At 45.1% G+C, this 22,679-nt stretch overlaps 1 protein-coding gene across 2 annotated transcripts in view; it reads left to right on the top strand.

Annotated features, from left to right (window-relative positions):
• Positions 1–17,132, top strand: part of LOC119971042 (vacuolar protein sorting-associated protein 4A) — a 48,266-nt gene extending 31,134 nt beyond the window's left edge. For both annotated transcript variants that reach the window (XM_038806154.1, XM_038806155.1), the window contains exons 7-11: positions 2,407–2,555; positions 6,024–6,105; positions 6,202–6,421; positions 15,751–15,891; positions 16,648–17,132. In XM_038806154.1, coding sequence (XP_038662082.1) covers positions 2,407–2,555; positions 6,024–6,105; positions 6,202–6,421; positions 15,751–15,891; positions 16,648–16,749 — 694 coding nt within the window. In that variant the 3' untranslated portion in view covers positions 16,750–17,132. The remainder of the gene's footprint in view (positions 1–2,406; positions 2,556–6,023; positions 6,106–6,201; positions 6,422–15,750; positions 15,892–16,647) is intronic.
• Positions 17,133–22,679: the final 5,547 nt, after the last annotated feature.

Raw genomic sequence — 22,679 nt, 5'->3', positions numbered from 1 at the left:
TTGAAAACAGGTAAAAGGCCTCAGGTTATTGAAAGGGAGATATCTGCCTCGATTGGTCCCCAAAAGAAACTTGTATGGTCGATTGCACCTCCCTTTAAAACTTTGCGATTCTTACTGAGGGTGAATTGTACATTACCAGGAAAGGCAATAGACCCTTTGCTACCTGTTCATTTCCCATTATTGCTTCTTCCACAAGGTCTGGACCACCATGAGGCCAGTTAGTATGATGTCTGTCAGGGGAGAGGTGTTAGACTTGATCATTAAGGAGGTTATAGCTGGGCACTTAGACAAACTCAAGATAATCAGGAAGGGTCAGTGAGGTTCTGTGAAAGCGAAATCATGTTTAATCAATTTGCTGGAGTTCTTTGAAGGAATAATGCGCACTGTGAATAAAGGTGGAGGGGATGTGCAGTTTTGGTCTCCTTATCTGAGGAAGGATGTTCTTGCTCTCGAGGGAGTGGAGTGAAGGTTTACCCGGCTGATTCCTGGGATGGCGATACTGACCAATGAGGAGAGAGTGAGTCAGTTAGGATTATATTCAGTGGCGTTCAGAAGAATGAGGGGGGATTTCACTGAAACCAAATCTGACAGTATTCGACAGGGTTGATGCAAGAAGGATGTTCCTGATGGTGGGGGAGTCCAAAACGAGGGAGGACAGTCTGAGGATACGGGGTAAACCATTTATGAAATGAAAATCGCTTATTGTCACGAGTAGGCTTCAAATGAAGTTACTGTGAAAAGCCCCTAGTCGCCACATTCCGGCGCCTGTTCGGGAAGGCTGTTACGGGAATCGAATCGTGCTGCTGGCCTGCTTGGTCTGCTTTCAAAGCCAGCAATTTAGCCCTGTGCTAAACAGAGATGAGGAGAAATTTCTTTACCCAGAGTGTGGCCGGCCTGTGGAATTCGTTACCACAGGAAATAGTCGAGGCCAAAACATTGTTTGTTTTCAAGAAGGAGTTTGATTTAGCACTGGGGCTAAAAGCATCAAAGGATAGGGGGGAAGGTGGGGACAGAAGTTAGATGATCAGCCATCATAATGAATGGCAGACCATCTTGAAAGGCTGAATGGCCTCCTCCTCCAAGTTTCTATGTTTTTACTAGAATGGATAGAAGGTTGTTTTCTGGCTGCCAGCATAAATGGTTCTTTTTCTGATTGGCAGGATGTGGCGAGTGGAGTCCTGCAGGGGCCTCTGCTGGGGCCTCAACGTTTTACAATTTATATCAATGATTTAGATGAGGAGTGTGAAGGCATGGTAGCTAAATTTGCAGATGACACTAAGGTAGGAAAGTATGTTGCGAAGAGGGTATGGAGATTGTAGATGGACATGGGTTGGGAGATTGGGGAAAAATCTGGCAGATGGAGTAAAATATGGGAAAATGTCAAGTTCACTTTAGCAGGAAGAATAAAAAAGCAGAGTATTCCTTAAACAGAGAACAGCTGCAGAATTCAGAGGTGCAGAGGGATCTGGGTGTTCCAGTGCATGAGTCATAAAAAGCTAATCTGCAGGTACAACGTGTAATTAAGGTTAGTGGAATACTATCCTTTATCACGAGAGGAACTGAACATATATGCTTCAGTTATACAGGTCATTAATTTAGACTGACAGCATGGTCGGTGCAGGCTTGGAGGGCCGAAGGGCCTGTTCCTGTGCTGTACTTTTCTTTGTTCATTGGTGAGACTACATCTCGAATAGTGAGAGCAGTTTTGGTCTCCTTATTTAGAGAAGGATGTAAATGTGTTGCAAGCAGTTCAGAGAAGGTTTACTAGATTGATATCTGGAATGAGTGGGTTGCAAAAGGTTTGTCACACTGTGTTTGTTTCCACTGGTGTTTGGGAGAGTGATGGGTAACTTGATTGAAGTGTACAAGATCCTGAATGGTTTTGACAAGGTAGATATGGGTGAATCCAGAACCAGTGATGTTGTTTTAAGGTTGGCGGTCACCCTTTTCGGACAGAAATGAGGAAAATCTTGTGTGATTTTGGAACTTATCAGGGATAGATGAGAATATACAACTTGAAACACAAATAGATCAGCTATGATCTTATAGGATGGCAGTACAGGCTGGAGGGGCTGAATAACCTACTTTCCTATTTTGTGTGTAGTTGTTCATTCTCAGCAAATCAGGGAGGCTGCTCAGTTACTTGGGGTCACATCTCTCGGAGATTGGCAACAATAGCTGTTTGTCAAACCAATGATCATCAGTTGAGATACCAACACAGAAGATGGCAATGCCTGCAAGGAGTCTACAAAGTTGGTCAGCATATGAGAGAAGGCAGAAGCAAATGGATACTAAAAGAAAGGGGCTTCCTTGAGCCGTTGCAAGTTCTTTTTAATTTGCTTTTCCTTGAGGTTACGGAAAAATATGCGAGACTCACTGGGTAATCATGTTTCCTTTATTCCTCAGACTTGTGAAAAATCTGTTTGAGTTGGCTCGACAGCACAAACCCTCCATCATATTTATTGATGAGGTCGATTCGCTCTGTGGATCCAGGAACGAGAATGAAAGTGAAGCTGCCCGACGTATCAAAACAGAATTTCTGGTCCAGATGCAAGGTATAACCCAAACCTTTTCCTCTTGGAATCCTGTCATTAGGAGGATAGTTCACTTTAATTCAGACTGATGTACATTACAAATAGCATATACTGAAACATTGATTTCTTTCCCTTTCTCGAATTTCTGGCTATGAGTTCAGTGGTGTGGTCCTGTAGAAATTAGAGGTTCTCCTGCCCAAACAGATTGCAACAATACCGAATGTTCTCGGGTTTTAAGCAAGAGGTTGGCATGCTAATGGGCCCATCATCATCAGAGATTTCCTCTTTATTTTCAATATTTTGGATTTTTTCCTCCAAAAAAAGAATTTTTATGGTGGGGTTTGATCAGACTAAATAATAAACACTTTTGATTGTTGTGAGAATCAGTAACTAGATTTAAGAAATCTCCAGCCTGAATAGTTGGTGGAAGCAGACTCTGTATCACCTTTCAAAGGGAATTGAATAAATACTTGGAAGGGAAGAAATTGGCAGGGCAAAGGAAGAGCTGAATGAATAACAATACAACTCGGAACTAACCGGAATACAGAAATGAAATGAAAAATGAAAATCACTTATTGTCACGAGTAGGCTTCAAATGAAGTTACTGTGAAAAGCCCCTAGTCGCCACATTCCGGCGCCTGTTCGGGGAGGCTGTTACGGGAAGGTTCAGAGGGAAAGTGAAAAAAAATACAGAAACGAAAAGAGTATGAAAAGACACTGGCATTTTATTGACAGGGTGTCCAAAAGTCTTCCATAACCATATCAATAGTAAAAGGAGGAGTAGAGAACAGAAAGAGGATCTGTGCATGGAAACTGAGGGCGTAACTGAGGTATGATCAAATACTTTTAAATCTGTCTTTAACCAGGAAAGAAAATGCTGCCCAGGTCATGGTCAAAGAAGAGGTAAACACTGGAAAGGTTTAAAAGTAATAGGGAGGAGGTATTGGAAGGCACTGGGGCCAGATGAGATGAATCAAAAGATACTGAGGGACATGGGAGTGGAAATTGCGGAGACACTGACCATAATTTTAGTTTTCCTTAGCCTCAGGGGAGGTGCCAGAGGACTGGAGAACTGCAAATGTTACACCCCTGTTCAAAAAAAGGTGCATAAGTAAGCCCAGCAACTACAAGCCGATCAGTTTAATTTCAGGAGTGGGGAAGCTTCTAAAAATAAATAATAGTCACACGGGCAAATGCAGGTTAATTAGTCAGCGTGGATTTGTTCAGGGAAAATATCTTTATCTAGCATGCGGTTTATCTAACTTGCTGGAGTTTTTTGATGAGGTAACCAAGGGAGGATAATGCTGCTACTGTTTTATTCATGGACTTCCAAATGGTGTTTGATACTGTGTCACACAACAGACTTCTCAGCAATGTTGGAGATTGTGGAATAAAAGGGACAGTAGCAACATGGATACTAAATTAGCTGAATGACAGGGAATAAAGTATTGGTTAATGGATTTATTTTGAATTGGAGAGCATCTGTAGTGGGGTTCCTGGGGTCAGTGTTGAGACCATTGCTTTTCCCGATGTATAGCGATGATCTAGGGCTTAATGTACTGGGGACAATTTCAAAATTTGCAATGATACGAATCTTGGAAGCATTATGAACTGTGAGGACAGTATAGAGCTTGAAAGTGTTGGTGGAATGGGCGGACAAGTGGCAGATGAAGTTCATTGCAGAGAATTGTAAAGTGATTCAGTTTGATAGAAAGAACATAGAGGGACAATACAATATAAAGGGTTACAATTCTAAGGGGGTGCAGAAGGACCTGGGTGTATACATGTATAACTTATTGAAGGTGGCAGAACAGGTTAATAAGGCTTTTTTAATATGGTTATAGAGCACAAGAGCAAGGAGCTTATGTTAAACTTGCATAAAACACTGCTTCGGCCTCGGGTGGGGAATTGTGTGTACTTCTGGGTGACATGCCTTCGGGAAGATGTGAAGATGTTTAAATGATGCAGAAACGATAGGATAGTTCTAGGGATGAGGCAGTTCAATTACTTTGAATGATTGGAGAAGAGGGGACTGTTTTTCTTGAAGAGAATGTCGAGAGGAGATTTGATGGACGTTTTCAAAATCATTATTTTTTTAAAAAAAATTTAGAGTACCCAATTATCTTTTCCAATTAAGGGGCAATTTAGCATGGCCAATCCACCTAGCCTGCACACCTTTTGGGTTGTGGGGGCGAAACCCACACAGACACAGGGAGAATGTGCAAACTCCACACGGACAGTGACCCAGGGCCGGGATTCGAACCCGGGTCGTCAGCGCCGTAGGCAACAATGCTAACCACTGTGCCACCGTGCTGCCCTACGTTTTCAAAATCATGAGGTGGAGGGACTGCTCCCACTGGTGGAAGGATCTTCAACGTGAGAGAGCACAGATATCCATTAATTGGTAAAGGAAGCAATCGGTGCATGAGAAAAACATCATATAGCAAGAAGTTAAGATCTGTAATGTGTTGCCTGAGAGTGTGGTGGAGGCAGGTTTAATCAAGTTATTCAAGGAGGAATTGGATTATTGTGTGAAAAGGAAGAATGCAGAGTTATGGGGAGCAGGCCAGGATTGGTCAGTTAGAGAACTGGCAAAATAGCCGCCACCTTTGGTGGAACAGTTCTGTGATTCTGTGAATTGGATTGTTCTTTCAAGAAACCAGCACAAACCCCATGTCTTCCGCCTGTGCTGCAAGAGCCTTTATTATAATGTTCTGTTTGGCCAAGTGAGTACTTCCTCGATGATTTGTATTTCAGATCGTACTGGTTTGTACCCAATATTGAGTGTGAAAGCGAAACTGAGAATTCAGAGGTCACATGCACCTACCCCAACTAAACACTGGCCCATCAGCACCCTCAGTTAATGAATAGCACAAATTAGACAAATACATTTCTCTCAATGGTAACCAATCTGCACCAGTACAACATTTCCCATTCTTATTGTTATTCTGTTGTGAGCAAGAGTGAATATTGGTGCAGAATCAGCAATTTTGTGCTTTGGGAACAGACCATCCTTTTGGAAATTTTCATCTCATTTTTCGCTACCAGATTCAGACCAAGGGTCCAGCTGAAATTTGAGTTTAGGGATTAGGTTTTGTGGAAAGGTCAACTCAGAGTGAAGCAAGCACCAGCTGTGAATCAGGCTGCTGGTTGATGGGGAAGTCCATCAAAGGAATGCAGGTGAAAGGAGGGAGGACCGTGGATAGAACGATCAGACCAGTCTGAATGGAGAAGTTGCAATTACACAGACAGACACAGCTCCTTGTTTGCGGCAAGAGGATCTTGTGCCAAAAGTCGTGATTCTTTTTGGAATGTGTGGGTCTGGGATCAGTTTTCCAGGTTTCTGAGCTATTCCAATTAGGTCATTAATCTTTACATTTCTGTCTGTCTTAATCCACGAGAGAGAAACCTAACCTGACTATTGTATACTTGAGGCTGCAAAAGTTTTCTGTGACTAATTCAAAAAATAATTTGTTTCTCCAATTTCAGGTGTTGGTAATAGTAGTGATGGAATATTGGTTCTGGGAGCGACAAACATTCCCTGGGTGCTGGATTCTGCCATTAGGAGGAGGTTAAGTTTCATATTGTACTATTTCAAACAAATATTGGCAATAGTTTCTTTAATTATGTGAAATAATTTAAAAGTTCCTTAACTGTTTGTATTAAGGTTTGAGAAACGGATTTACATCCCATTGCCAGAGGAACCAGCAAGAGTCCACATGTTTAAATTGCACCTGGGCACAACCCCATACTGCCTGACGGAGGCTGACTTCCGGGAGCTCGGTAGGAAAACAGAGGGGTATTCTGGTGCAGACATCTGTATAATTGTCCGTGATGCATTAATGCAGCCAGTTCGGAAAGTGCAATCAGCAACCCATTTTAAAAAGGTAAATAGCCGGTGTTTTATTATAAATCACTGAGTGTCTTTAAGACATAGATTGATAGGTTCTTGATTAATATAGGGAATAGTCAGGAGAATGGGGATGAGAAAAAATATCAGCCATGATTGAATGGCGGAGCAGTCTTGATGGGCCAAGCGGCCTAATTCTGCTCCTATGTTTTATGGTCTAAGTCACAACCTCCCTCTAAGAATAAATATTCCAGTGGTACAGTTAAGCCAGTGTCTGTGCATCTTAACCATGGCACAGTGACATCTGATTGCCAGTGATCCAGGGTTTAGCAGTGACAAAAAAAGTGATGATGTATTTTGAAAGTAATAGAGGGTACATGTTTTTAAGGTGATGGTACAAATGGATAAGGCAATAACAAGACAGAATCCTGCCTTTGTATCTAGATGCAAGGAACCCTAAAATTAAAGCCATCAGAATGGTCTTAAAATAAGAATTTAAAATACAAAGGAGCTTTGAAATGGAATTCACAGCAGCCACGTGTTAAAACCTGTAAGTGTTAAAAAGGGATATTAAAAGTATAATTCACGGCATTAGGTGGAATAAATGGTGGCAGCAGGGTAGCATGGTGGTTAGCATAAATGCTTCACAGCTCCAGGGTCCCAGGTTCGATTCCCGGCTGGGTCACTGTCTGTGTGGAGTCTGCACGTCCTCCCCCTGTGTGCGTGGGTTTCCTCCGGGTGCTCCGGTTTCCTCCCACAGTCCAAAGATGTGCGGGTTAGGTGGATTGGCCATGCTAAATTGCCCGTAGTGTCCTTATAAAAGTAAGGCTAAGGGGGAGGTTGTTGGGTTACGGGTATAGGGTGGATACGTGGGTTTGAGTAGGGTGATCATGGCTCGGCACAACATTGAGGGCCGAAGGGCCTGTTCTGTGCTGTACTGTTCTATGTTCTATGTTCTAAATGGGTCCTTTTCAAATTGGCAGACAGTGATTAGTGAGGTGCCACGGGATCGGTATCATAATATATAAAAGTGATTTGGATGAGGGAACAAAATGTAACATCTCAAAGTTTGCAGATGATACCAACTGAGGTGGGAGGATGAATTGTGGGGAGGATGAATTGTGACGAGGATGCAGGGATCCTACAGCATGATCTGGACAGGTTGGGCAAGTGGGCAAATCAATGGCAGATGCAGTATAATTTGGATAAGTGTGAGATTATTCACTTTGGAAGCAAAAACAGGAAGGCAGATTACTATCTGAATGGTAAATTGGGAGAGGCGTGTGCAGGGGGACCTGGGTGTCCTTGTGCACCATTCGCTGAAGGTAAGCATGCAGGTGCAGCAGGCGGTAAAGAAGGCTAATGGTATGTTGGCCTTCATTGCGAGAGGTTTCGAGTATAGAAGCAGAGATGTGTTGCTGCAATTGTACAGTGTCTTGCTGAAGCCACACCTAGAATATTGTGTGGATTTTGGTCTCCTTCTCTGAGGAAGGATGTTCTTGCTCTTGAGGGAGTGCAGCGAAGGCTTACCAGACTGATTCCAGGGATGGCGGGACTGTCATATGAGGAGAGATTGACTAGGTTGGGATTTTTCTCACTGGAGTTCAGAAGAATGAGGGGAATCTCATAGAGACTAATAAAATTCTAACAGGACTAGACAGGGTAGATGCAGGGAAGATGTTACCAATGGTGGGTGTGTCCAGAACCAGGGGTCACAGTCTGAGGATTCAGGGTAAACCATTTCGGACAGAGATAAGGAGACTTTTCTTCACACAAAGAGTGGTGAGCCTGTGGAATTCATTACCACAGGAAGTAGTTGATGATAAAACTTTGAATATATTCAAGAGACGGCTGGATATAGCACTTGGGGAGAATGGGATGAAAGGCTATGGGGAGAAAGCAGGATTAGGCTATTGAGTTGGATGATCAGCCAAAGCACGTAGTGATGCAGTGGGGAAGGTAACACTGACAAAGGAGAGTACTTGCAGGCAAGGAGATGGGTTGAAGTGGGTATACTTTAATGCAAGAAGCATCAGGAATAAGGTGGATGAACTTAAGGCATGGATCGGTACTTGGGACTACGATGTGGTGGCCATCACGGAAACTTGGATAGAAGAGGGGCAGAAATGGTTGTTGGAGGTCCCTGGTTATAGATGTTTCAACAAGATTAGGGAGGATGGTAAAAGAGGTGGGGGGGGGGGGGGGGTGGCATTGTTAATTAGAGATAGTATAACAGCTGCAGAAAAGCTGTTCGAGGGGGATCTGCCTACTGAGGTAATATGGGTTGAAGTCAGAAATAGGAAAGGAGCAGTCACCTTGTTGGGAGTTTTCTATAGGCCCCCCAATAGCAGCAGAGATGTGGAGGAACAGATTGGGAAACAGATTTTGGAAAGGTGTAGAAGTCACAGGGTAGTAGTCATGGGTGACTTCAACTTCCCAAACATTGAGTGGAAACTCTTAAGATCAAATAGTTTGGATAGGGGTAGTGTTTGTGCAGTGTGTCCAGGAAGCTTTTCTAACACAGTATGTAGATTGTCCAACCAGAGGGGAGGCCATATTGGATTTAGTACTTGGTAATGAACCAGGGCAGGTGATAGATTTGTTAGTGGGGGATATTTTGGAGGTAGTGACCACAATTCTGTGACTTTCACTTTAGTTATGGAGAGGGATTGCCCTTGCGTGCAACAGGGCAAGGTTTATAATTGGGGGAAGGGTAAATACAATGCTGTCAGACAAGAATTGAAGTGCAGAAGTTGGGAACATAGGCTGTCAGGGAAGGACACAAGTGAAATGTGGAACTTGTTCAAGGAACAGGTACTGCGTGTCTTTGATATGTATGTCCCTGTTAGGCAGGGAAGAGATGGTCGAGTGAGGGAACCATGGTTGACAAGAGAGGTTGAATGTCTTGTTAAGAGGAAGAAGGAGACTTATGTAAGGCTGAAGAAACAAGGTTCAGACAGGGTGCTGGAGGGATACAAGATAGCCAGGAGGGAACTGAAGAAAGGGATTAGGAGAGCTAAGAGAGGGCATGAAAAATCTTTGGCAGGTAGGATCAAAGAAAAACCCCAAGGTCTTTTACACATATGTGAAAAATATGAGAATGACTAAAGCGAGGGTAGGTCCGATCAAGGACAGTAGCGGGAGATTGTGTATTGAGTCTGAAGAGATAGGAGAGGTCTTGAACAAGTATTTTTCTTCAGTATTTACAAACTAGAGGGGCCATATTGTTGGAGAGGACAGTGTGAAACAGACTGATAAGCTCGAGGAGATACTTGTCAGGAAGGAAGATGTGTTGTGCGTTTTGAAAAACTTGAGGATAGACAAGTCCCCCGGGCCTGACGGGATATATCCAAGGATTCTATGGGAAGCAAGAAATGAAATTGCAGAGCCGTTGGCAATGATCTTTTCGTCCTCGCTGTCAACAGGGGTGGTACCAGAGGATTGGAGAGTGGCGAATGTCGTGCCCCTGTTCAAAAAAGGGAATCGGGATAACCCTGGGAATTACAGGCCAGTTAGTCTTACTTCGGTGGTAGGCAAAGTAATGGAAAGGGTACTGAGGGATAGGATTTCTGAGCATCTGGAAAGGCACTGCTTGATTAGGGATAGTCAGCACGGATTTGTGAGGGGTAGGTCTTGCCTTACAAGTCTTATTGAATTCTTTGAGGAGGTGACCAAGCATGTGGATGAAGGTAAAGCAGTGGATGTAGTGTACATGGATTTTAGTAAGGCATTTGATAAGGTTCCCCATGGTAGGCTTGTGCAGAAAGTAAGGAGGCATGGGATAGTGGGAAATTTGGCCAGTTGGATAACAAACTGGCTAACCGATAGAAGACAGAGAATGGTGGTGGATGGCAAATATTCAGCCTGGAGCCCAGTTATCAGTGGCGTACCGCAGGGATCAGTTCTGGGTCCTCTGCTGTTTGTGATTTTCATTAATGACTTGGATGAGGGAGTTGAAGGGTGGGTCAGTAAATTTGCAGATGATACGAAGATTGGTGGAGTTGTGGATAGTGAAGAGGGCTGTTGTCGGCTTCAAAGAGACATAGATAGGATGCAGAGCTGGGCTGAGAAGTGGCAGATGGAGTTTAACCCTGACAAGTGTGAGGTTGTCCATTTTGGAAGGGCAAATATGAATGCGGAATACAGGGTTAACGGTAGGGTTCTTGGCAATGTGGAGGAACAGAGAGATCTTGGGGGTCTATGTTCATAGATCTTTGAAAGTTGCCAGTCAAGTGGATAGAGCTGTGAAGGCGGCCTATGGTGTGCTAGCGTTCATTAGCAGAGGGATTGAATTTAAGAGCCGTGAGGTGATGATGCAGCTGTACAAAACCTTGGTCAGGCCACATTTGGAGTACTGTGTGCAGTTCTGGTCGCCTCATTTTAGGAAGGATATAGAAGCTTTGGAAAAGATGCAAAGGAGATTTGCCAGGATGTTGCCTGGAATGGAGAGTAGGTCATAACGAGGAAAGGTTGAGGGTGCTAGGCCTTTTCTCATTAGAACGTAGAAGGATGAGGGGCGACTTGATAGAGGTTTATAAGATGATCAGGGGAATAGATAGAGTAGACAGTCAGAGACTTTTCCCCCAGGTGGAACACACCATTACAAGGGGACATCAATTTAAGATAAATGGTGGAAGATATAGAGGGGATGTCAGAGGTAGGTTCTTTACCCAGAGAGTAGTGGGGGCATGGAATGCACTGCCTGTGGAAGTAGTTGAGTCGGAAACGTTAGGGACCTTCAAGCGGCTATTCGATAGGTACATGGATTAGGGTAGAATAATGGAGTGTAGGTTAACTTCTTCTTAAGGGCAGCACGGTAGCATTGTGGATAGCACAATTGCTTCACAGCTCTAGGGTCCCAAGTTTGATTTCGCCTTGGGTCACTGTCTGTGTGGAGTCTGCACATCCTCCACCTGTGTGCGTGGGTTTCGTCCGGGTACTCCGGTATCCTCCCACAGTCCAAAGATGTGCAGGTTGGGTGGATTGGCCATGATAAATTGCCCTTGGTGTCCAAAATTCTATGGTTACTGATCGACATGTTAAGATTCAAAACAGAGGTATAAAAGCCAACATTAGTGTACTTTACCTGAATGCTCATAGTATTCGGAATAAGGTAAATGATTTGATGCCGCAAATCATTGTGAATGACTATGACTTAGTGGCCATTGCTGAAACATGGTTAACGGATGGTAACGACTAGGAGTTAAATATCCACGGGTATCAAACTATTCGGAAGGACAGAGTGGATGGTAAGGGAGGTGGTGTTGCTCTGTTATTTAAGGATGACATCCGGGCAATAGTAAGGGATGACATCGGTGCTATGGAGGATAAGGTTGAATCCATTTGAGTGAAAATCAGGAATAGTAAGGCAAAAAAGTCACTGATAGGAGTAGTCTATCGGCCACCAAATAGTAACGAGATGGTGGGGCAGGCAATAAACAAATAAATAACTTATGCATGTAGAAATGGCACAGCAGTTATCATGGGGGATTTTAATCTACATGTCGATTGGTTTAACCAGGTCGGTCAAGGCAGCCTTGAGGGGGAGTTTATAGAATGTATCCGCGATAGTTTCCTAGCACAGTATGTAATGGAACCTACGAGGGAACAAGCGGTCCTAGATGTGGTCCTGTGTAATGAGACAGGATTGATTAATGATCTCATAGTTAGGGATCCTCTCGGAAAGAGCGATCACAATATGGTGGAATTTAAAATACAGATGGAGGGTGAGAAGGTAAAATCAAACACTAGTGTTTTGTGCTTAAACAAAGGAGATTACAATGGGATGAGAGAAGAGCTAGCTAAGGTAGACTGGGAGCAAAGACTTTATGGCGAAACAGTTGAACAGTGGAGAACCTTCCAAGCGATTTTTCACAGTGCTCAGCAAAGGTTTATACCAACAAAAAGGAAGGATGGTAGAAAGAGGGAAAATCGACCGTGGATATCTAAGGAAATAAGAGAGAGTATCAAATTGAAGGAAAAAGCATACAAAGTGGCAAAGATTGGTGGGAGACTAGAGGACTGGGAAATCTTTAGGGGGCAACAGAAAGCTACTAAAAAACCTATAAAGAAGAGTAAGATAGATATGAGAGTAAACTTGCTCAGAATATGAAAACAGATAGTAAAAGTTTCTACAAATATATAAAACAAAAAAGAGTGGCTAAGGTAAATATTGGTCCTTTAGAGGATGAGAAGGGAGATTTAATAATGGGAGATGAGGAAATGGCTGAGGAACTGAACAGGTTTTTTGGGTCGGTCTTCACAGTGGAAGACACAAATAACATGCCAGTGTCTGATAGAAATGAGGCTATGACAGGTGAGGACCTTGAGATGATTGTTATCACTAAGGAGGTAGTGATGGGCAAGCTAATGGGGCTAAAGGTAGACAAGTCTCCTGGCCCTGATGGAATGCATCCCAGAGTGCTAAAAGAGATGGCTTGGGGAATTGCAGATGCACTAGTGATAATTTACCGAAATTCACTAGACTCTGGGGTGGTCCCGGTGGATTGGAAATTAGCAAACGTGACACCACTGTTTAAAAAAGGAGGTAGGCAGAAAGCGGGTAATTATAGGCTAGTGAGCTTAACTTCGGTAGTAGGGAAGATGCTGGAATCTATCATCGAGGAAGAAATAGCGAGGCATCCGGATAGAAATTGTCCCATTGGGCAGACGCAGCATGGGTTCATAAAGGGCAGGTCATGCCTAACTGATTTAGTGGAATTTTTTGAGGACATTACCAGTGCAGTAGATAACGGGGAGCCAATGGATGTGGTATATCTGGATTTCCAGAAAGCCTTCGACAAGGTGCCACACAAAAGGTTGCTGCGTAAGGTAAAGATGTATGGCATTAAGGGTAAAGTAGTAGCATGGATAGAGGATTGGTTAATTAATAGAAAGCAAAGAGTGGGGATTAATGGGTGTTTCTCTGGTTGGCAATCAGTAGCTAGTGGTGTCCCTCAGGGATCCGTGTTGGGCCCACAATTGTTCACAATTTACATAGATGATTTGGAGTTGGGGACCAAGGACAATGTGTCCAAGTTTGCAGATGACACTAAGATGAGTGGTAAAGCAAAAAGTGCAGAGGATACTGGAAGTCTGCAGAGGGATTTGGATAGGTTAAGTGAATGGGCTAGGGTCTGGCAGATGGAATACAATGTTGACAAATGTGAGGTTATCCATTTTGGTAGGAATAACAGCAAACGGGGTTATTATTTAAACGATAAAATATTAAAGCATGCCGCTGTGCAGAGAGACCTGGGTGTGCTAGTGCATGAGTCACAGAAAGTTGGTTTACAGGTGCAACAGGTGATTAAGAAGGCAAATGGAATTTTGTCCTTCATTACTCGAGGGATGAAGTTTAAGACTAGGGAGGTTATGTTGCAATTGTATAAGGTGTTAGTGCGGCCACATCTGGAGTATTGTGTTCAGTTTTGGTCTCCTTACTTGAGAAAGGACATACTGGCACTGGAGGGTGTGCAGAGGAGATTCACTAGGTTAATCTCAGAGCTGAAGGGGTTGGATTATGAGAAGAGGTTGAGTAGACTGGGACTGTACTCGTTGGAATTTAGAAGGATGAGGGGGGATCTTATAGAAACATTTAAAATTATGAAGGGAATAGATAGGATAGATGCGGGCAGGTTGTTTCCACTGGCGGGTGAAAGCAGAACTCGGGGACAAAGCCTCAAAATAAGGGGAAGTAGATTTAGGACTGAGTTTAGGAGGAACTTCTTCACCCAAAGGGTTGTGAATCTATGGAATTCCCTGCCCAGTGAAGCAGTTGAGGCTCCTTCATTACATGGGTTTAAGGTAAAGATAGATAGTTTTTTGAAGAATAAAGGGATTAAGGGTTATGGTGTTCGGGCCGGAAAGTGGAGCTGAGTCCACAAAAGATCAGCCATGATCTCATTGAATGGCGGAGCAGGCTCGAGGGGCCAGAGGGCCTACTCCTGCTCCTATTTCTTATGTTCTTATGTCGCAGGGTATGGGGGGGGGCATGTCGCAGGGTATGGGGGGGGCATGTCGCAGGATATGGGGGGGGCATGTCGCAGGGTATGGGGGGGCATGTCGCAGGATATGGGGGGGCGTGTCGCAGGGTAAGGGGCCGTGTCGCAGGGTAAGGGGCCATGTCGCGGTGTAAGGGGGAGCATGTCGCAGGATAAGGAGAGCATGTCGCAGGGTATGGGGGCGTGTCGCAGGGTAAGAGGGGCATGTCGCAGGGTATGGGGGCGTGTCGCAGGGTAAGAGGGGCATGTTGCAGGGTATGGGGGCGTGTCGCAGGGTAAGAGGGGCATGTTGCAGGGTATGGGGGGGCATGTCGCAGGGTATGAGGGGCGTGTCGCAGGGTATGGGGGGCGTGTCGCAGGGTATGGGGGGCGTGTCGCAGGGTATGGGGGGCGTGTCGCAGGGTATGGGGGGCGTGTCGCAGGGTATGGGGGGCGTGTCGCAGGGTATGGGGGGCGTGTTGCAGGGTAAGGGGGAGCATGTCGCATGGTAAGGGGGAGCATGTCGCAGGGTATGGGGGGGCGTGTCGCAGGGTATGGGGGGCGTGTCGCAGGGTATGGGGGGCGTGTCGCAGGGTATGGGGGGCGTGTCGCAGGGTAAGGGGGGGCGTGTCGCAGGGTATGGGGGCGTGTCGCAGGGTAAGGGGGGCATGTCGCAGGGTAAGAGGGGGGCATGTCGCGTAAGGGGGGCATGTCGCGGGGTAAGTTGTTGATCATTCAGGACTGCATAACTTCATTTGAAGCCCACTCGTGACAAAAAGCGATTTTCATTTCATTTCATTTCATTTCATTTCATTTCATTTCATTATTCCTGCTCCTATTTCTATTTCTTTTGTGCATTTGCCTTTTTCAAATATCATCACTTACCTTTTGTTTGTCTGTATATTTTGCATTAAAACAGTTTGAAACCATTTTCCTCCCTCATTTTTTGTTCTGACAATCCTCAGTCGGTATCTGTCTGTTACTCCTCAAACCATTGGGAACAATCTCACGATTTACCCTCCCAAAACCTCCCATTGTTTTTAGTAGTTTCCCCTTTTAAGCTTTTCTGTTTGTTTCAAAAAACAATGAGTCTTTGGAATGATAATATTCCAGCCTAATAGATCTTTGCTTATTCTCTCACATGGTCTTTGGGTGCCCAAACAGCTCGCTGCAGTCCAACTCTGGCCTGACCATTTTTGTCTAAATTTAGCATAATCTCCTTCCTCCTGTATCTTGTGCCTCTATGTATAAAACACACCAAATGTGCTTGTACATAACTGATGAGTGAGATTTACAAACTGGTTCATTTAAAAATGATCGCGATGCCTTGCTGTCAGATATATATGATGATATAATGCTACATGTCTGATCTCTTCCGCAACAGATTCGGGGTCCATCCAGGACAAATCCAAATGTGATAGTGGATGATCTCTTGACGCCCTGCTCCCCTGGAGATCCAGCTGCCATTGAGATGACCTGGGTGGATGTTCCCAGTGATAAGCTGCTGGAGCCGGTGGTTTGCATGGTAATGCTGATTTTCCTCATAGCTCTACCATGGGTCAGTTGCTGCTAATGTTGCAATTTAGTAGGTGAGGGTGTGGCTGATCCAAAGAATTTTCTCTGCCTCGGTCAGTTGGACCGTTACACAGATTCCTCAGATGCAAAGCAGTATTTTGGGACAATGCTTTGAAACACTGACTTAGTGAGAGCAGAGTAAGTCCATTTTAAGCATGCATGTCCTGTACCTTGGTATGTGTGTCCTCCAGAATCCTAGATCTGTTGTCCTGTACGGATTAGAGAATTATTTTCCTGCTCTGAGGCTCAGCTTGGGAGAAAGAAAATGAGCAGCAATTGAAATACCGCATTAGGGTATGACACAATAATCCAATCCAAAGAAAGTTAATTGTTTTAGCATTTCTGATTTTGCCTCCTTATTCTGGCTATGCTTTAATGGATGTCTAGCCTCTGCTGTCAGGCCCGATTACAGCTAAGGGCAGCCCAAGGCTCCCGATTCATTCTCTGCCCTTTGTGACAGCATTGCTAAAGTCTGGTGGTTTGAGCTCAGGATTGGGCTTGGGGAATGCGCAGGTTATTCGGGAAGGTCTGTGAGTCACGCTGAGGACCTGGCTTCAGTTGTCATTCCAATCTCTGCAGTTTTTGATGTGCAAATCATTGACAGATTAGGATAGGTTTGGAGGGCTCCTGTCACGGGCACCATCCCTGTGCTCCTTACTTTGCACTCTAGGTTCTAACTCCTGCATTCTCTTGTTTCTTTCTGCAGTCTGACATGCTTCGCTCACAGGCGACCACTCGACCCACTGTCAATGCTGAGGATCTTAACAAGGTGAAGAAATTTACAGAAGACTTTGGGCAGGAAGGCTGAGCCTTCTATTAAACTCCTTAATCTACCAGTTAGTCCTGAACTCACAAGGAATTATGCAGCCTGAAGCCGAGAGAGAAACTACCTGAAGGTGGACCCACAGGAGATCAAGAAAGAATCAGACTGCCCGATGCTGCCACATTGTTTGCCTATTTTTAAAAAAAAGCGGATTTTGTTTTGCTGAAGACTTTGTGCCGTTTATTAGTAACCAGGTTTCAAGCAGAAATATCCCCGCATGGCCATTGCACTCCTCCAGAGCTCAGGAAACAGTCTTATGGGCCTGATCCCTTGCTCATTTCTGTAAGAATTTGAGATTTCATTTTATTTACTGATTGAGAGCCTTAAAATAAAATATCGATCACTTGCAGATCCCTGTTCACAGTTCAGATTTTGCTGATCTTTATTCTGGCTAGCTTTATTTTTAAATCAAAATTACTGAAAAAGGGAGTTTTGAGGGCTGGTATTGTTGGCCAGTCTGAGGAAAAGTGTGTTAATCATCAAATTAAAAAGTATTAAACCCTTCCTCAAGATTATGGCAGATAGGAGCGGTTGAATAAACTCGGTTTGTTCTCACTGGAACGATGGAGGTTGAGGGGCGACCTGATAGAGGTCTACAAAATTATGAGGGGCATAGACAGAGTGGATAGTCAGAGGCCTTTTTGCCAGGGTAGAGGGGTCAATTACTAGGGGGCATAGGTTTAAGGTGCGAGGGGCAAGGTTTAGAGGAGATGTACGAGGCAAGTTTTTCACAGAGGGAGTGGGTGCCTGGAACTCGCTGCCGGAGGAGGTGGTGGAAACGGGGGCGATAGTGACATTTAAGTGGCGTCTTGACAAATACATGAATAGGATGGGAATAGAGGGATACGGACCCCGGAAGTGCAGAAGATTTTAGTTTAGACGGGCAGCATGGTTGGCACGGGCTTGGAGGGCCGAAGGACCTGTTCCTGTGCTGTACCTTTCTTTGTTCTTTGATGAGGGACGCCAGTTCTTTGAAGTTTAAACTCTGGAATTGCTCCCACCTCCTTTAAGACACACACAAACCTACTTCTTTTTTTTAATAAACAATTTTATTGAGGTAGTTTTTGGCTTTATAAACAGTTACAGACATGATCAGAAAGAAAGCAAAAAAAAGGCAAAAATGTGCAAACATCCATGTACTTTCAATACTTCAATCATAACATATTGCACAAGCCCGCTCCTCTCCCACCGGTACTACCCGCCATATTTCCCCTCCTACTCTACTCTACCCCCCCCCCCCCCCCCACCCCCTGCTGACGCTCACTCTCCCGCAAATAAGTCAATAAATGGTTGCCACCTCCGGGCGAACCCCTGCACAGATCCGCTCAAGGCGAACTTAATTTTCTCCATACCCAGGAAACTCGACATGTCCGCAAGCCACAACTCCGTCTTCGGGGGCTTTGAGTCCCTCCACGCCAATAGTATTCGTCGCCGGGCTAACAGGGAAGCAAAGGCCAAAACATCGGCCTCTTTCTCCCCCTGGACCCCCGGGTCCTCCGAAACCCCAAAAATTGCCACCCCTGGACTCATCACCACCCTTGTTTTTAGTACCCGGGACATGACCCCCGCAAATCCCTCCCAGTACACCCTCAGCTTAGGGCATGCCCAAAACATGTGCACGTGGTTCGCTGGTCCTCCCGCACACCTAGCGCATTTGTCCTCTATGCCGAAGAATTTGCTCATCCGAGCCACCGTCATATGGGCCCGGTGAACGACCTTAAATTGAATCAGCCCGAGCCTAGCACATGTCGCGGTCGAATTTACCCTACTCAGGGCCTCTTACCACAGCCCATCCTCCATTTCCCCGCCTAGCTCCTCCTCCCATTTAAGTTTCAGTTCCTCTGTCTGGGACCTTTCCTCCCTCATGAGCACCTTATATATACCCGAGACTCTACCCTCCCCTTCTTCCTCCCTAGAGACTATTCTGTCTTGGATCCCCATTGGTGGGAGGCGTGGGAAAGATGGGACCTGTCTACGAACAAAGTCCTGCAACTGTTGGTATCTAAAATCATTTCCCCTTACCAACCCAAATTTCTCCTCCAAGCTCCTCAAACTCGCGAAGCTCCCTTCCAGGAACATATCACCCACCCTTCCTGCCCCCGCCCGCCGCCATACTCTGAACCCCCCATCCATACTCCCGGGTGCAAACCGATGGTTGTCGCAGATTGGCGCCCAGACAGACGCCCCCATCTCCCCCACATGCCTCCTCCACTGGCCCCATATCCGCAGGGTCGCCACCACTACCGGGCTGGTGGTGTACTTGGCCGGCGGCAGCGGTAGAGGAGCCGTGACCAGGGCTGCCAAGCTGGAGCCCCTGCACGAAGCCGCCTCCACCCGCTCCCAAATAGACACAAACCTACTTCTAACCAAACTTTTTAAAATATAAATTTAGAGTACGTAATTCATTTTTTCCAATTAAGGGGCAATTTAGCGTGGCCAATTCACCTGCCCTACACATCTTCGGGGGTGAGACCCACACAGACACGGGGAGAATGTGCAAACTCCACACGGACAGTGACCCGGGGGATATTTCACTGTTAAAGATGCTTTATAAAAGGGCAGCACGGTGGCGCAGTGGTTAGCACTGCGGCCTCACGGCACTGAAGTCCGAGGTTCAATCCCAGCTCTGGGTCACTGTCCGTGTGGAGTTTGCACATTCTCCCGTGTTTGATTGGGTTTCGCCCCCACAACCCAAAAATGTGCCGGTTAGGTGATTGAACATGCTAAATTGCCCCTTAATTGGAAAAAATTAATTGGGTACTCTAAATTAAAAAAAAACGATGCTTTATAAATCAAGCTGATGGGCGACGCAGTGGTTAGCACTGCTGCATCAGCACCGAGGACCTGGATCACTGACCATGTGGAGTTTGCTCATTTTCCCCATATCTGTGTGGGTCTCACCCCCACAACCCAAAGATATACAGGTTAGGTGAATTGGTCACGCTAAATTGCCCCCTAATTGGAAAAAAAGAATAGGGTACTCTAAATTTATTTCAATAAACAAATACAAGCTGATGGGAGCACATCTTCCATCATACGGTGTGGGACGCATTGCCATATCTAGAAATCTAAAACTGGGAACCCATGAGGTTGTGGTCCATCAACAGAAGAATGAATTGTATATTATACCATTGTGTCATCGAGAAATGTATAACCTCAGTGCCCAATGGTTCATATTCAACCACATTTATAACTTAACAAGCAGCAGTCTGTAGGTTCCAGAGAGGAAGGGGGAAAATAACTAAAGACATGTTATTCTTGTAGCTATGTTACAAATGTTAGAATCCATCATCTCAGATAAAATTAGTTCATATTTAAAATGCATGGGCTAATCAAGGCCATGGCTGATACATTAATAAAGGCAAGGTGTTTGATGGCTGGCACAGATACGGTGGGCTGAAGGGCTTCTTTTGGTGCTGATTCTTTTTAAAGCAGTGGCCAATTACATGGAATGCAGGACGTGTGGATGTGGCATTCGGGTGTTTTTTTAAAATAAATTTAGCGAGGTTGGCACTAATACAATTGAAGATGGTTCACAGAACACATTTGACGGGGTTGAGAATGAGTCGCATGTTTGAAGGGGGTTGAGGACATTTGTAGCAGATGCGGGAGAGGGGCGGCCAATCATGTACACATGTTTTGATCGTGCCTGAAACTTAGGAAATACTTCCCTGCGGCAAAGACTGCAAAAGAGCGACTCGACCCATCGCCATTACTGGCAATGCGCATGCTCCAATACCGGGCAACATTGCATCTGCGCAGTGCAGTCCTCTGGTGGTGCATCATTGGCTACACTGGATATGTGGAGCTTGTTCAAGGAACAGCTATTGCATGTTCTTGATAAGTACGTACCAGTCAGGCAGGGAGGAAGGGGTCGAGCGAGGGAACCGTGGTTTACCAAAGAAGTGGAATCTCTTGTTAAGAGGAAGAAGGAGGCCTATGTGAAGATGAGGCATGAAGTTTCATGTTGGGGCGCTTGATAGTTACAAGGAAGCGAGGAAGGATCTAAAGAGAGAGCTGAGACGAGCAAGGAGGGGACATGAGAAGTCTTTGGCAGGTAGGATCAAGGAAAACCCAAAAGCTTTCTATAGGTATGTCAGGAATAAAAGAATGACTAGGGTAAGAGTAGGGCCAGTCAAGGACAGTGGTGGGAAGTTGTGTGTGGAGGCTGAGGAGATAAGCGAGATACTAAATGAATACTTTTCATCAGTATTCACTCAAGAAAAAGATAATATTGTGGAGGAGAATGCTGAGACCCAGGCTATTAGAATAGATGGCATTGAGGTGCGTAGGGAAGAAGTGTTGGCAATTCTGGACAAGGTGAAAATAGATAAGTCCCCGGGTCTTGATGGGATTTATCCTAGGATTCTCTGGGAAGCCAGGGAAGAGATTGCTGAGCCTTTGGCTTTGATTTTTAGGTCATCATTGGCTACAGGAATAGTGCCAGAGGACTGGAGGATAGCAAATGTGATCCCTTTGTTTAAGAAGGGGAGTAGAGATAACCCCGGTAACTATAGGCCAGTGAGCCTAACTTCTGTGGTGGGTAAAGTCTTGGAGAGGATTATAAAATATACGATTTATAATCATCTAGATAGGAATAATATAAATAGGGATAGTCAGCATGGTTTTGTGAAGGGTAGGTCATGCCTCACAAACCTTATCGAGTTCTTTGAGAAGGTGACTGAACAGGTAGACGAGGGTAGAGCAGTTGATGTGGTGTATATGGATTTCAGTAAAGCGTTTGATAAGGTTCCCCACGGTCGGCTATTGCAGAAAATACGGAGATTGAGGGTAATTTAGAGATGTGGATCAGAAATTGGCTAGTTGAAAGAAGACAGAGAGTGGTGGTTAATGAGAAGGATGGGTGAGTAAATTTGCAGACGACACTAAAGTCGGTGGAGTTGTAGACAGTGCGGAAGGATGTTGCAGGTTACAGAGGGACATAGATAAGCTGCAGAGCTGGGCTGAGAGGTGGCAAATGGAGTTTAATGTGGAGAAGTGTGAGGTGATTCACTTTGGAAAGAATAACAGGAATGCGGAATATTTGGCTAATGGTAAAATTCTTGGTAGTGTGGATGAGCAGAGGGATCTCGGTGTCCATGTACATAGATCCCTGAAAGTTGCCACCCAGGTTGATAGGGTTGGGAAGAAGGCCTATGGTGTGTTGGCCTTTATTGGTAGAGGGATTGAGTTCCGGAGCCATGAGGTCATGTTGCAGTTGTACAAAACTCTAGTACGGCCGCATTTGGAGTATTGCGTACAGTTCTGGTCGCCTCATTATAGGAAGGACGTGGAAGCTTTGGAACGGGTGCAGAGGAGATTTACCAGGATGTTGCCTGGTATGGAGGGAAAATCTTATGAGGAAAGGCTGATGGACTTGAGGTTGTTTTCGTTAGAGAGAAGAAGGTTAAGAGGTGACTTAATAGAGGCATACAAAATGATCAGAGGGTTAGATAGGGTGGACAGCGAGAGCCTTCTCCCGTGGATGGAGGTGGCTAGCACGAGGGGACATAGCCTTAAATTGAGGGGTAATAGATATAGGACAGAGGTCAGAGGTGGGTTTTTTACGCAAAGAGTGGTGAGGCCGTGGAATGCCCTACCTGCAACAGTAGTGAACTCGCCAACATTGAGGGCATTTAAAAGTTTATTGGATAAGCATATGGATGATAAGGGCATAGTGTAGGTTAGATGGCCTTTAGTTTTTTTCCATGTCGGTGCAACATCGAGGGCCGAAGGGCCTGTACTGCGCTGTATCGTTCTATGTTCTATTACTCGCAATGAGCATGCTCCAATACCGGGCAACATTACATCTGCGCAGTGCAGTCCTCTGGTGTGAATAGGGGATATTTACTAGTGCCCAAATATTTTTTTCCAATTAAGGGGCAATTTAGCGTGGCCAATCTACCTAACTTGCA

The sequence above is a fragment of the Scyliorhinus canicula genome, chromosome 9, assembly GCF_902713615.1.
Source record: "Scyliorhinus canicula chromosome 9, sScyCan1.1, whole genome shotgun sequence".
NCBI classification, from domain to species: Eukaryota; Metazoa; Chordata; class Chondrichthyes; order Carcharhiniformes; family Scyliorhinidae; genus Scyliorhinus; species Scyliorhinus canicula.
Note: the sequence above shows the minus strand (reverse complement) of the source record. Positions and strands in the feature narration are given on the sequence as shown.